General features: G+C 54.0%; 1 protein-coding gene across 12 annotated transcripts in view; it reads right to left on the minus strand.

Annotated features, from left to right (window-relative positions):
- Positions 1-1,480: 1,480 nt before the first annotated feature.
- The window catches only part of RIMBP2 (RIMS binding protein 2), a 716,511-nt gene continuing 702,937 nt past the window's right edge, over positions 1,481-15,054 (minus strand). For all 12 annotated transcript variants that reach the window (XM_068119472.2, XM_068119471.2, XM_068119470.2 and 9 more), the window contains one exon: positions 1,481-1,828. In XM_068119472.2, the coding sequence (XP_067975573.2) occupies positions 1,658-1,828 (171 nt within the window). In that variant the 3' untranslated portion in view covers positions 1,481-1,657. The remainder of the gene's footprint in view (positions 1,829-15,054) is intronic.

Here is a 15,054-nt window from a genome sequence, read left to right on the forward strand (position 1 = left end):
CCCATCCACCTCTCTTTCCCTCCCCTCCCATACACCTCTCTTTCCCTCGCCTCCCATCCACCTCTCTTTCCCTCTCCTCCCATCCACCTCTCTTTCCCTCCCCTCCCATACACCTCTAGTTCCCTCCCCTCCCATTCACCTCTCTTTCCCTCTCCTCCCATCCACCTCTCTTTCCCTCCCCTACCATCCACCTCTCTTTCCCTCCCCTCCCATCCACCTCTAGTTCCCTCCCCTCCCATACACCTCTCTTTCCCTCCCCTCCCATACACCTCTCTTTCCCTCGCCTCCCATCCACCTCTCTTTCCCTCTCCTCCCATCCACCTCTCTTTCCCTCCCCTCCCATCCACCTCTAGTTCCCTCCGCTCCCATACACCTCTCTTTCCCTTGCCTCCCATCCACCTCTAGTTCCCTCCCCTCCCATCCACCTCTCTTTCCCTCGCCTCCCATCCACCTCTCTTTCCCTCTCCTCCCATCCACCTCTCTTTCCCTCCCCTCCCATACACCTCTCTTTCCCTCCCCTCCCATCCACCTCTCTTTCCCTCCCCTCCCATACACCTCTCTTTCCCTCGCCTCCCATCCACCTCTCTTTCCCTCCCCTCCCATCCACCTCTAGTTCCCTCCCCTCCCATACACCTCTCTTTCCCTCGCCTCCCATCCACCTCTCTTTCCCTCACCTCCCATCCACCTCTCTTTCCCTCTCCTCCCATACACCTCTAGTTCCCTCCCCTCCCATCCACCTCTCTTTCCCTCTCCTCCCATCCACCTCTCTTTCCCTCTCCTCCCATACACCTCTAGTTCCCTCCCCTCCCATCCACCTCTCTTTCCCTCGCCTCCCATCCACCTCTCTTTCCCTCTCCTCCCATCCACCTCTCTTTCCCTCCCCTCCCCCATCCACCTCTAGTTCCCTCCCCTCCCATACACCTCTCTTTCCCTCGCCTCCCATCCACCTCTCTTTCCCTCGCCTCCCATCCACCTCTCTTTCCCTCTCCTCCCATCCACCTCTCTTTCCCTCTCCTCCCATCCACCTCTCTTTCCCTCCCTGACCATCCACCTCTCTTTCCCTCTCCTACCATACACCTCCAGTTCCCTCCCCTCCCATCCACCTCTCTTTCCCTCCCTTCCCATACATCTCTAGTTCCCTCCCCTCCCATCCACCTCTCTTTCCCTCGCCTCCCATCCACCTCTCTTTCCCTCTCCTCCCATCCACCTCTCTTTCCCTCTCCTCCCATCCACCTCTCTTTCCCTCCCCTCCCATCCACCTCTCTTTCCCTCTCCTCCCATACACCTCTCTTTCCCTCGCCTCCCATCCACCTCTCTTTCCCTCGCCTCCCATCCACCTCTCTTTCCCTCCCCTCCCATCCACCTCTCTTTCCCTCCCCTCCCATCCACCTCTAGTTCCCTCCCCTCCCATACACCTCTCTTTCCCTCTCCTCCCATCCACCTCTCTTTCCCTCTCCTCCCATCCACCTCTCTTTCCCTCTCCTCCCATCCACCTCTCTTTCCCTCCCCTTGACGCCACCAAGGCAGAAACACGTCCAAGACTGAAGGTTTAAAATGCTGCCTTCAACTCTGTCGCTTTGAGGTTGCTAGTTCTTTGGAAAGATGTCTGTTAGTCTCTGTTTCACATTCCCGATCATTTCGCCGCCCTTTCCAAAAGTTAGCGGGGGGTGTCATGACGATGATTACGAGAGCTTTGCCGCTGCTGATCCCTGGCTCCATACTGCAAGGCCCGTCTGTCTTTGTGCCGTCCCTCGTGGCGCGGTGGCTCATGGCCGCCATCCCGCTGGCCGTAGGGTGGTGGCGACGGACCCACCTCACTCAGGGTAACCTGCCAGAGTAAGAAAAACAGATCATGTGAGTGTTTGATTTCCAACATGCAACGGATATTTTCAAACATGGAATGCACACATGGCAAGCATTTGCATTTGCTGGACAACACTCTGTACGTCAAAATTAACATTTTTATGCCTCCGCCGACGAAGTCGCCGACACGGCCGAACATTTTCAGGTTGTCCGTCCGTCCGTGATAGGTTTTCGTTATCGCGATAACTTGAGAACGGCAGAAGGTATGTCATTCAAACTTGGTGAAGGTATGTATGTATAATGAGGTGAAGATCAACTGATTTGAATTTGGGGTGAAGAACTCAAAGGTAAAAGTCTGTAATAGTCTCTAACTTGAGAACGGCTAAAGGCATCTAATTCAAAATTCGTACAGGTATGTATAATGATGTTAAAGCGCGGTCTTACGCGCGCTGTTTGTAAACAAGGAGGAAGCGGACAACGCGGTAATTTGTAAGAGTCTATTCAAGAGCTCACTGTAACACTGAACTCTCAGGGCTGCGCGCCCCGTGTATATCGTGAGGCCACGCCTCTCTCCCGGGCGTGGCCCACCCCCACTCGGTGTGCGGGGTGATGTCACCACGTCAGTGCTTTCGTGTCCGCCACACGCGCCCCCCCAGAATCCCCGCGCACCTGAAGGGCCAGTTTGCGGGGCAAACGGATGACCCGGTCGAAGCGCCCCCTGGCGACTGGCGGCATCTGGGATGCAGGGATGCCATCTGGGATGCCTCCGGCTGCCCCTGGGATGGGTGCAGGACCGGGGGGCGGCGGGGCTGGGCGGTGCCGGGGGTCCGCCCGCAGGGGGGCGGCCCCGACGCGGGGGTCGGGCCACTGGCGGTGGATGGTCCACGTCGAGGTGGGCCGGCTTGAGGCGGTCCACAGAAACGCGGTCAGGAGTACCGCCGATGTCCAGGGTGAAGTGCTTCACCCCGGTCTCCAGCACGCGGAAAGGCCCGTCGTACGGGGGCCGCAGTGGTGTCCGGTGGGCATCGTGGCGGACGAAGACGTACTCCGCCGTGCGAAGCTCCGTGGCGACGTGCGTCGGTGGGTGCCCGTGGCGTGCCGTTGGCACCGGGGCGAACCTCTGGGCGGTCTCCTGCAGAGCGGAGCGCTGCTGTGCCGCGGACCATGGTGCCGTGGAGTCGGGGAGGAACTCGCCCGGCACCCGCAGCGGTTGCCCGAAGACCAACTCCGCCGCGGATGCACGCAGGTCCTCCTTGGGCGCAGTCCGGAGGCCCAGCAGGACCCAGGGGAGCCTGTCGACCCAGCCGCCGTCGCGGAGGGTGGCCCGGAGCGCGGCCTTCAATGAGCGGTTAAAATCGCTCACACAGGCCGTTAGCCTGGGGGTGGTAGGCCTTGGTTCGGTGTAGCCGGACCCCGAGCCCCTGCGCGACTGCCCCCCAGAGCTCCGAGGTGAACTGGGGGCCGCGGTCGGACGAGATGTCTGAGGGGGCGCCGAACCGGGCGACCCAGGTGGTGATGAAAGCCTGCGCGATGTCCGCCGCCGTCGTCGATGCCAAGGGCACGGCCTCCGGCCACCGGGTGGTGCGGTCCACCATGGTGAGGACGTGGGTGAAACCCCGCGAGGGGGGCAGAGGTCCCACCAGGTCCACGTGGACGTGGTCAAACCGGCGTTCCGGCACTGTAAATGGGGCCAACGGGGCCTGGGTGTGCCAGTGCACCTTGGCGCGCTGGCACGCGAGGCACGCGAGGCACGTCCTGGCCCAGCCGCGGACGGCCTTCCGGAGGCCATGCCAGACGAATTTGTCGGCGATCAACCTTTGGGAGGCCCTCGCGCCCGGGTGGGACAGGCCGTGGATGGCGTCAAACACCTGGCGCTGCCAGCCCGCGGGCACGATGGGGCGAGGCCACCCGAGGGAGACGTCGCACAAGAGGGCCGCGCCCATGCCGTCGAACGGCACCTCGGTGACGCGGATGCCTGTGACGGCGGTCCGCAAGGCCTGGACGTCGGGGTCAGCGGCCTGGTCCGCTGCCATCCGGGCGTAGTCGATGCCGAGGTGGACTGCGTGGGCGACGGCCCGGGAAAGGCAATCCGCCACCGGGTTGTCCTTCCCCGCGACGTGCCGGATGTCCGTCGTGTACTCGGACACGGCCGAGAGGTGATGCTGCTGCCGGGCCGACCACGGCTCGATGACCTTGCCCATCGCGAAGACCAGCGGCTTGTGGTCGACGAAGGCCGTGAATGCACGGCCCTCGAGCAGATGGCGGAAGTGCCTGACCGCCAAGTGAAGCCCGAGCAACTCGCGGTCGAAGGTACTGTAACGGCGTTCGGGCAGGCGAAGCTGCCGGCTAAAGAAGGCCAGCGGTTGCCAAGCTCCACGCACCCATTGCTCGTGCACCGCGCCCACCGCGTAGTCCGAGGCGTCGGTGGTGAGGGCGATCGGCGCATCGGGCGCCGGGTGCGCGAGCATGGTGGCGTTAGCCAAGGCGAGCTTCGCGCCCGTGAACGCCGCGTCCATCTGCTCGGTCCAGGTGATGTCGCCTTTGCCCGGCTTACCTCGAAGAGCTTCGTGCAGGGGGCGCAGGAGCCGGGCGATACGGGGCAGGAACCGATGGTAAAAGTTCACCATGCCCAGGAACTCCTGCAGCCCCCTGATCGTGCGGGGGCGCGGAAACCCCTTCACCGCCTCCACCTTGGCCGGCAGGGGGACGGCTCCGTGCCTGGTGACGCAGTGCCCCAGAAAATCGAGTTCGGCGACGCCGAACCGGCACTTTGCGGGGTTCACAATCAGGCCATGCTGGCCCAGGCGTTCGAAGAGCGTGCGGAGGTGGTGTAGGTGCTCTTCGCGGGACGCGCTGGCGACGAGGATATCGTGCAGGTAGACGGATACGAAATCCAAGTCGCGCAGGACGCTGTCCATCAGCCGCTGGAACGCCTGAGCCGCATTCTTCAGACCGAAGGGCATCCGCAGGAATTCGAAGAGTCCGAACGGCGTGATGACCGCCGTCTTCGGGACGTCCTCCGGCCTGACGGGGACCTGATGGTAACCGCGTATGAGGTCCACCTTCGAGAAGAAGAACATGTCCGCCAAACGGGCGGAAAAGTCCTGAATGTGGGGGACGGGGTAGCGGTCGGGGGTGGTGGCGTCATTGAGACGGCGATAGTCCCCGCACGGTCGCCATCCCCCGCCGGGCTTCGGCACGATGTGCAGCGGCGACGCCCAAGCACTCTCCGAGCGCCGGACGATGCCGAGTCGCTCCAGGGTAGCGAACTCCGCTTTTGCTACCGCCAGCTTCGTCGGCTCGAGGCGGCGTGCCCGGGCGTAGACCGGTGGCCCGACGGTGGGGATGTGATGGGCCACCCCGTGCTTGACGGCCCCCGCCGAGAAGGTGGGCCGCGTGAGGGCCGGGAAGCCGGCGAGGAGGCGGGTGAATTCATCCGCTGCCGGAAGCGTACAGATCAACGTGGCCGGAACCGAACCGTTCAGCAAGCCGCTCGGTGAGCCGGTCAGTGGGCTGCTCGACGAGCTGGGCAGCGCACAAGCGAGCGAGCTGAACGTCTCGGCCTGGACAAGACGTCTGTGCTTTACGTCGACCAGGAGCCCATTTGCGCACAGGAAGTCCGCGCCAAGCAATGCCATGGGCAAGTCGGCGGTGACGAACGACCATCGGAAAACCTGCCCTCCGAACCGCAGAGAGAGGCAGCGTTTTCCGTACGTACGGATGGGCGTCCCGTTTGCGGCAAGCAGCGCGGGGCCCCCGCCCGCAGCGTGCTTGTCCGACGTACCGGCAGGAACGACACTCACCTGCGCTCCAGGTAACGGCGCCCGGATAAGGTGTCCGTGATGAACAGCAAGCTGTTCGAACGGCCGGCGCTCATTGCCACTATCGAGCGCCAGCCCGGGCGTTTCCCGACCTGTTGAAGGAGCATGGCGGATGACACTGTCGAGCCTCGTGGCCGAACTTGGCGTGGAACCAGCACCAGGTGGTGGAGCTGGAGGAGTGCGGCTGGCTCCGCCAGGCCGGCGGAGTTGGCGGTGTTCCCCGCGGTGGCGGTTTTCGCCGCGGCGGTGGGCGGGGCGTGGCGGCGGCCACGAGGTGCGTATCAGCATGCTGCGTATGCTGTGTAAGCTGATGCTGTGGATCAGCATCATCAGCAGCATCAGCCTCGAGGTCCGTGACGGCCGCACCGACTCTCGCCCGCGTGTCCGAAGCCGCGAAGTACCTGTCCGCCGCGGCGGCCAATGCTCGGGGTTCCGTTAGCACGGTCCCGGCCAACGCGAGGCGTACCTGTGCTGGAAGTTGGCGACGAAAAAGCGCCCGGAATAGAGAACCAGGGGCTTCGTCGCCCAACAGTGACAGCATATGGTCCATTCGGACCGACGGGCGCGTGTCGCCGAGCTCGGGGAGATCCAGGAGGCGGTCGGCCCGTGCATCCTCCGTGAGGCCGAACGTGGCTAGGAGCAGCCGCTTGAGTGCCTCGTACTTGTGGCCGTCCGGTGGGTGGCGAAGGACGGACACAACTCGAGCGGCCGTGCCGGACCCGAGGGAGGCGACGACGTGGCAGTAGCGGATGTCGTCGTGGGTGAGGCGCCGAAGCTGAAACTGGGCTTCGGCTTGGACGAACCAAACTTCGGCCTGGGCCTCCCAAAATTCGGGAAGTTTAATCGACATCGCGTTGTTGGCCATGGCAATGGCGTCGTGTTTGGAAGGATCGCTACGGCAGATCCAACGTCGAGGGTCACCAGTAAAGCGCGGTGTTACGCGCGCTGTTTGTAAATAAGGAGGAAGTGGACAACGCGGTAATTTGTAAGAGTCTTTATTCAAGAGCTCACTGTAACACTGAACTCTCAGGGCTGCGCGCCCCGTGTATATCGTGAGGCCACGCCTCTCACCCAGGCGTGGCCCACCCCCACTCGGTGTGCGGGGTGATGTCACCACGTCAGTGCTTTCGTGTCCGCCACAATGTAAAGATTAACTGATTAGATGTTGGGGTCAAGAGGTCAACGGTCAGAGGTCATGTCAGGTAAAAATGTGATAACTTGAAAACAACTGAATGGATTTAAATCAAACTTGGTACAAGTATTCTAATGATGGAATAATGTGGGCGGAAGCATATAGGTCGACGTCGTGCGTCAGTGTTGTTCGAGTTCAACAAAGCATTGGTGTCATAATTTATACAAATGAAAACAAACATTCAAATATACAAATGGACCATAAGAAACGGCAATACAGAAAACCGGCATGCTGGACAAGATTCCCCAGTGGGGGCAAAAGTAATCATGTTAAGTTTAATGCTTATAAAACTCAATTTCTTCCCATCTATCTCTCTAAAATTCCTCAACTCTCCAATCTCCTTTGAAAGCTCCACAATTACACCATATGTTTTAATAAACCTACTAGGTATTACCCCAATATCAAATTTATCCTGGAATTCACACATTACATAAATAGCTAAGTCTGCCTCAAAGACTAGGAGTCCTGTTCAGATGTTGAAGATTCTTCTCCTTTCAACAGTTTCTTCAACTATATAAAGAATTTATTCGTCCTTGTAAAGAGTACTGCTCTCACTCTTTACCTTCCCATGTCTTTCCAAATACTTACGACCTTAACCTTTTCAAAAAGCAGATTTTTTTTACTTCCACAAAAACTCCTCGACTATTCTCTCTTTCTTCACTTTTCTATCAATGCACCTCTTTTATTTAAGGCCTGGCCTCGATGAGGACCATGTCGTCTGTGCCTGCAGCCTTCAACATAACATAGTCCCCCTTTCGCTCCACGGTGCGACGGGGGACAAAAAAGGATATCTAACATTTCAAGGAATGTCAAGCAAAACACAGATGGAGGTTGACTATGCAGGGACTGATTGAACTGATCAAGAGAGCTATGCAAAATCTGTTAGCTGCTGGTCAATATTTAGGATCAGTTGGGTTTGTTCAGCTATACTAATGTCATTGTCAACCACTTCTTGGTAACACGGCACCACATTCGCTGTCACGTTTGAGAGATATGTCCCCACGTCGTAGAAGATTGTCCATCATAAATTTGCAAAAGAAACAAAAGCGTTTTAGAATGACCAAGATTGTGATGTTCAGGCAAATGGGATGGTGGTGTGGGTTTTTTTTTTTTTTTTTTTTTGTATACTGAATCGAGGCTCGTGAAAGAGCTAACATTTATTTCACAAACAAATCAACCAGACAAACAAAATATACAAAAGAGGGAGCGGAGGCCAAGATGGGGAGAGAAGGGGAAGCACACAACCACAACATTTGAGAGCAGGGAGAAGTGTGGGAGGGAGAGGGCTTGGGGGCAGGAGGCATGGGAAGGGGATGGGGGGGGGGGGGGGGAGAGGTATAAAACACATGGGGACCGAAATTAGCGGGGGTAGAAAAGATCAAGGTTTTGGATGGGGGAGGATAAGAGATGGTGGTGAACAGCTGTTTTAAAGACCTGGAGGGTAGAGTGGGATTGAAGAGAGTGAGGGAGTTTGTTCCAGAGGCGGGAGAAAAGAGGAATGAAGGAGTGAAGGTGAGCAGAAAGTCTTGATTTTGGCAGTTTAACCATAAGAGGGTTGCAGGCAGATCTTGTGCGACCTGTAGGAATATTTGGGGGACAGAGCCCAGAGAGGGCTGGGGGGGGCAAGGCCAGAGAGGAGTCGGTAGAAGACGGATTTAATCTTCTTATTTTAAATTTAATCTTCACTATTGATCAAAGCTTGTGTCCAGATCGGTTGTAAATAAAACCGAGCTTAGAAGTCATTTTCAGCCAGTTTATTAAAAGCCAAACCAAAGGTGTTTTCTCTTAAGGGCAACCTTTTAAGATACATTGGGATAGATCAACTATCGGAATAACATATTATGCGAAATGGATTATAAATTCTACACACTGTAATCGGATGAGAACAAGTCTATTATGCTCTCAGGCCAGGCGGCAGTAAGTTGGGCAACTCAAGGCTGTCTCCCTTTGAAGTCAGGCAGCTTGGCCGAGGATTACGGAGCCAGAACGGGATGTTTATAACTAATATCTGGGAAATGCGGACCTTGGAGAATGTTGTTGTCTCAAGTACTGTGTGATGTCAGTGTCGGTATCTCCACAAGGCCCCTTGCCTCTGCGATCACCTACCTCCTCCTAACCTCTTGCCTTGCAATTTCAAACTCACACAACCACCGCCAGGAGGTAAACAAATGAAGACTATATAAATTATTTGTGTATAAGGATTGGGGGAGAAATAATGAGCTGGATGACTTCATCCTGTAACAGCTGATGTGTTTAAATATCCGTGTATACCCGATGTCATTCAAAGTCATGCCGAGATGTTTTTCTCCCTCTTCTGAAGGAAATAAATGCTTCATGTAAACCACGACAAAATGGACAATTAAAAGTGTACAATTCTTCTGCAGTGGCCATCTTGGATTTACAGCTTTTGCTTGTGATAACTATAATGATATGTCAAAATGAGAGTATAAATGTATGGTTAGAACTTCATCTGATGATTTTGTGTGTATTATCTACTGATATTTGAGCAAAATGGTGGTTTTCTGATAAATCGATCATAAGTGGCTGGCTATCTTGGATTTACGTTTCTGGACTTTGAGCAAAAAACTGCAAGGGTTATACCTGCCTAATTTGTCATTATCGTCTGATAGAAAGTACCCACATGGTCAAACATAAAACAGCACGCCGTGCCGGATGCACCTATATTGGCCCCCTGGGTATCTGCTTAGATCTGCATTCTGAAGCCTCGTTGGGGAAGGGGACTCTTTGAAATCAGGTCCTCTTCAATGACCTCAAGCTGCGACCATGAGTCACGTCACCCTCAAAGACCACGAGCCGCATCACCCTCGATGACCTCGAGCCACGTCCCCCTCAACGACCTCGAGACGTTTCCAACTCGATGACCGAGTCGCATCCTCCTCATCAACCTTGAGCAGTGTCTCCCTCAACGACCTCGATCTCCCTCCCACTTAATGAACAAGTGCCGCGTCCTCCTCAGTGAGCTCGAGCCAATTCCCCCTCAATGACCTGGAGCCCCTTCACAATGACTTTGGGCCACATCTCCCTCAACAACCACAAGTTGTGTCATCATCAACGACAACGAGCCACGTCGCCCTCAATGACCTCGAGCTGCAATCTCCTCGATTTCCTTGACCGTGTCCCCCTTGATGAACTTCAGCCTTGCCCCCTCAACAACCTGGAGTCACGCCCCCCCTCAATGACCATGAGCCGTGTCGCCCTCAACGACCACGAGCCACGTCGGTTTCCCCACCCCTGCTCAGGCAGCTGAGCATCTAAATTTAAACGAATAATACATTACGTGCAGTGGTCATGCCACAATTCCACTCTCCAAGGGTTGAATAGTGTCGTGTTGCCAGTGATGAAGATCGCGGGCAGCAGATAGTCACTCCAAGGCGGTCAAGCCGAAAATTGGTGGTCAGTCCGTCGTGTGCGGGCGAAGGAAACCAGGGTGCTTTCCTGCATGGACCAAATCCACGGGGTTTATTCCTCGAACCCACAAACACAGAAACGAGACAAGGGAAATCAACAATACGACAATGAAAAATGCCACATTAGGAAATTTAATGAAATAAAGGTTAGACAATAAAAATGAATGCTGAGGTAAAACTATAAATCTAACTCGAGGGACTCTCACGCTGACACAAATACGGACAAGGGAAAAGAAAAAGAAAAATAAATGTTCTTAGTCGGCCGACACTCAACGAGGACTTTTGGACACTTGGTGGTTGTTGAACGGGTCCGGTCGGCGAAAGGACCGAGCGTCGACGTGTCCACAATGTTCACAATGACGCCAATCAACCATGCGACCACCCCGAGCCGCGAAGCGGCAGAAAGACGTTCTCCTCTCTCACTCCTCGCCAGAAAGCACAGCGCGGCCACAGCACCCCCGAAGAGCACCACCCATCAACCACACCTTCTTCCATGTTTATTCCAAGTGCCACAAATGCTCCGAAATTCACTCCACCAGCGGCCACGGGCACGAAGCAGCCGTCTGCCGGAGCAACCAGGACAAAAGAGAGAGATATTCTTCTTCTCCACCACCCTGAACTGCTTGCTCTGACGTCACCCCTGGCCAATCACCGAGCTCCATCAAATCATCCCATGTCTCCACAAACAATGATGAAGCACGGAGAATGTCCTGTCCGTTACGATCCCTTTGAGGCAAAGTTTAGTCTCTTCGGGAATGTTCAGATTATGTCAGCCGTGGTGGGGCGGGGTTTTGCCCGACAGTGAATGTGTGGGATTTCCGTCGGTAACATGTCAGTGTTGTTGGTTAATGGAGCTGAATTTTGAGGGCCAGCCGTGTGAACGTAAAAACGTAGGGGATTGATCACAGGGGGAAGCACTCACTGGGGAAATTATCCTTAAACCCTACCTAATCATCATGTCCTCACACTCCCGCCCAACCCCCCATCCCCACCCCATGTGAAGAACCAATAAACAACCTTAAGATCACAGTTTCCCTGCTAATGTACATCAAAATGTCTCCTACGTGTCCACGGTCCATGCTAATACTACACAACCCTTTCTCCACTATGGTATGTCATCACCTACCCCCACAAATCTGATGATGCGCAAGATTGGAGGTCACGTCTATTCAAAGCTGTCCCTGCTCGCACGCTTTCGAAGTTAAGTAATTTTTCACAATTGTGTTTTTGTCGAAACTGTATCTTTCTTTCAGTGTATGTACCTATTGGGGTGTCTTTAATAGGATTCTCGGTGTTGGTTTTTCATACCCGTCGGTTCTTTCGTGTCGCGTATTCTGAGGCCTAGTGTAGTAGGCTACCGTGTCCGACCTTGGCTTGAGGCTTTGTTTTTGTCTCAGCGGTTCTTCGATCGCGCTGCAATTACTTTCGGTCTCTGGTTTTCCCGGTCTTTTCACCCCATACTTCCTTGTTTTAAAATCTCCTCAAAAAAATATAAAATAAAAATATTTTCCTTCTCTGTTCTTATCCGTTTGTTCGTTTTTATTTGATCGTTCGTTCTTCGACCATGTTGTTTGTGATCACGTGATCACGTTGTTAAAAAATGTTTAATCTGTCCCCTGAAGAACTGTATTCTGTCATATTCTATAACACCTTTTTCTTCTTCTTCTATAAAAGGATGCTTTCGACTTGCTCACCAAATCAATTCATTCCAAAAAAAAAATCCATCTCTTACAGTGCATCTTTCATTCATTCCCTAAACTCTCCAGCACTCCACCCATCCTTCAGCGTCCTCAAACGTATTTTTGACTCGAATGTCTCAAGAAACTCATTTTGCAATAAATTTTTGTTTCCCATTAATCGTACACTTTTCAAAATCCAATCTCACCCCTCCCCTCCAAATCTTCCCCATCACCCCTTCCCTCCAAAACTTCCCCATCACCCCTTCCCTCCAAATCTTCCCCATCACCCCATCCCTTCAAAACTTCCCCATCACCCCTCCCCTCCAAATCTACCCCATTGCCCCTCCCCTCCAAATCTTCCCCATCACCCATCTCTTTCAAATATTCACACTTGCCCCTCCCCTCCAAATCTTCCCCATCACCCATCCCTTTCAAATCTTCCCCCTTGCCCCTCCCCTCCAAATCTTCCCCATCACCCCTTCCCTCCAAAGCTTCCCCATCACCCATCCCTTTCAAATCTTCCCCATCACCCCTCCCCTCTAAATCTACCCCCTTGCCCCTCCCCTCCAAATCTTCCCCATCACCCATCCCTTTCAAATCTCCCCCCTTGCCCCTTCCCTCCTAAACTCCCCCCACACCCCTCCCCTCCGAGACTCTCCCTCGCTCCTCCCCTCCGAGACTCCCCTCTCACCCCTCCTCCTCAAAGCATCCTCCCCGCTTCTTCCCCCTTCCAACTTTCACCTTCATCTCCCTCAACCTTCTGCCTCACTCTTCCGCCTCCTCAAATAACACCTCAATGCACCTCACCCAATCACCATCAAACCTTTTGTCCGCCCCATTCTTCCCTTTCTCCAAGCTATTCTGAAATCTCTGACACACCTTCAACAGCTCTCCCTACCTCTTCCTCCTCTTCCACATCTTATCTTACCCTACCGCTCCCCCCCCCCCCCCCCGCCTGTTCTGTATCCGATGCTCCCCCTTCCTCTTCCTTAACAGTATGGACCTCAAACATCCGGGGCCTTCGCTCAAACTTAACTGATCTCTGCATACAGGTTGCTTCTGACAAACCGGACGTGATCTGCTTAACAGAAACTTTCCTCCTTCATGATGTCTCTGATTCCTTGGTATCTCTCCCAGGTTACTCCCTCCTCCGGTATGATAGACCTGAGCCTCGTCCTGGAGGTGAGGTTGCTATCTTTATTAAAAAAAACTCTCTTCCTCACTCGCCCTGCACTGTCCTCTCTCCACCTCACCCCCAGGAATACCTTTGGCTACGGCTTCCCCTTCGCTCCCACCTTTTGTTCATATGTGTGTTGTACCGTCCACCAAACAGTGATGACTCCATCTACATCTCGCTGTCTGATAATATGGACCAACTTCTATCTACCCATCCCAACTCTCTCTTCCTCATATGTGGTGATTTCAACTGTCACCATGCCAGTTGGCTGGGTGTGGGTACCTCTCTCACCATCCATGGCTCTTCAGCAAAGGACTTCTGTGACTCACTGGGACTGACACAATCTGTCAATTTCCCGACCCGGATCTCAGTCAACGGAGCATCTTCTCTTCTGGACTTGGTTATGACTAACTTCCCTGAAAATGTCTGCTGCTCTTCTTCTGCTCCGATCGGCTCTTCTGATCATGTGCTTGTTAAAGTGGACATCTCTCTGACCATTCTCAGAGAGCCTCCTCAGCGTCGACAAGTCTGGCATTTCACTCAGGCCAACTGGCATGGTCTTCAAGCAGCCATCAATCATCTGGACTGGTCTCCCATCTCTACTGCCTCTGACATCAACTCATCCTGGGAATTCTTCCAAAGTAAATTGCTCTCTCTAATGCACAGATTTATCCCATCTCATCTTCAGTTGTCATACCCTTCCTCCCGTCCATGGTGCACGGAATCTTGTGGTGAGGCTATTGCCCAGAAACAACTTGCTTTCGTCTCCTGGAAAGCAAATCCAACGGAAGGAAATCTCATTTCCTTTCACAAAGCCCGAAACAAGTGTGTGTCCACCCTCAGGAGAGCCAGAAAACAATATCTCTCCGTTCTCAGGACCGAACTCTCTTATCTGTCTCCCTCTTCCAAATCCTGGTGGCGTCTGGTCAAATCTGTTTCTGGTGTTTGTTCCCCCTCCATCCCCTCCCTCACCTCAAATGGCCACACGGCAGACTCCGCACGTGAAAAAGCTGAAGGCCTCAACTCTGTTTGCCTCTAAATCTTGTGTCCCAAACCCATCCCTCTCTGTACCCACCGTTCCCAGTCGTACCCAGCTGCTCCTGGACTATGTGTCCTTTCCTCCTGACAAGGTGGAAATGTTTCTGTCAACCCTCGACTCTGATTCTGCAACTGGACCTGACGGCATCAGCTCACGGGTCCTAAAATCCTGTTCTTCCGCTCTTTCACTCCCTCTCTCTGTTCTCTTCACCCTCTCTTTTGCTCAAGGTCATCTTCCATATGCTTGGAAATCTGCCAACATCACCGCTTTGCACAAAAAAGGTGCAAAAACAGATCCCAGCAACTACAGACCAATCAGCCTTCTCCAAATTATTATCAGCAAAGTCATGGAATCCATGATTGCTTCAGATATGAAATCTTTCCTCTTCTCCAATGGCTTGATCTCTGATCATCAATTTGGTTTCAGACCTGGTCACTCTACTCTGGACATGCTGCTTCTGCTTTCTCAACTATGGATGGAGGTCCTCAATGCCAAACAGGAAATTAGAGCAGTCTCCCTTGACATATCACCTGCCTTCGATACGGTCTGGCACCCCGTTCTGCTCACCAAACTCTCCTCTTTTGGTATCCATGGAAATCTCCACGCATGGCTGGCGGACTTCCTCTCCAGTCGTAGTCAACATGTGGCACTGAATGGGTTTCTCTCATCTCCTCTTCCTGTTCATGCTGGAGTTCCCCAAGGCAGTGTTCTGGGCCCTGTGCTTTTTCTGGTCTTCATCAATGATCTCTCTGACTCTCTTGAAAATCCTCTCTATCTCTTTGCTGATGACTCGACTCTCTGTCGCTCCATTCTTCATCCCTCAGATCGGCAGTCTGCAGCCTCCTCACTCTCTGCAGACCTGGACAAAATCACAGACTGGGCAAACAAGTGGAACATGTCTTTCAATCCTGACAA

This window comes from Myxine glutinosa, chromosome 6 (genome assembly GCF_964187855.1).
Source record: "Myxine glutinosa chromosome 6, kmMyxGlut1.1, whole genome shotgun sequence".
Classification (NCBI taxonomy): Eukaryota; Metazoa; Chordata; class Myxini; order Myxiniformes; family Myxinidae; genus Myxine; species Myxine glutinosa.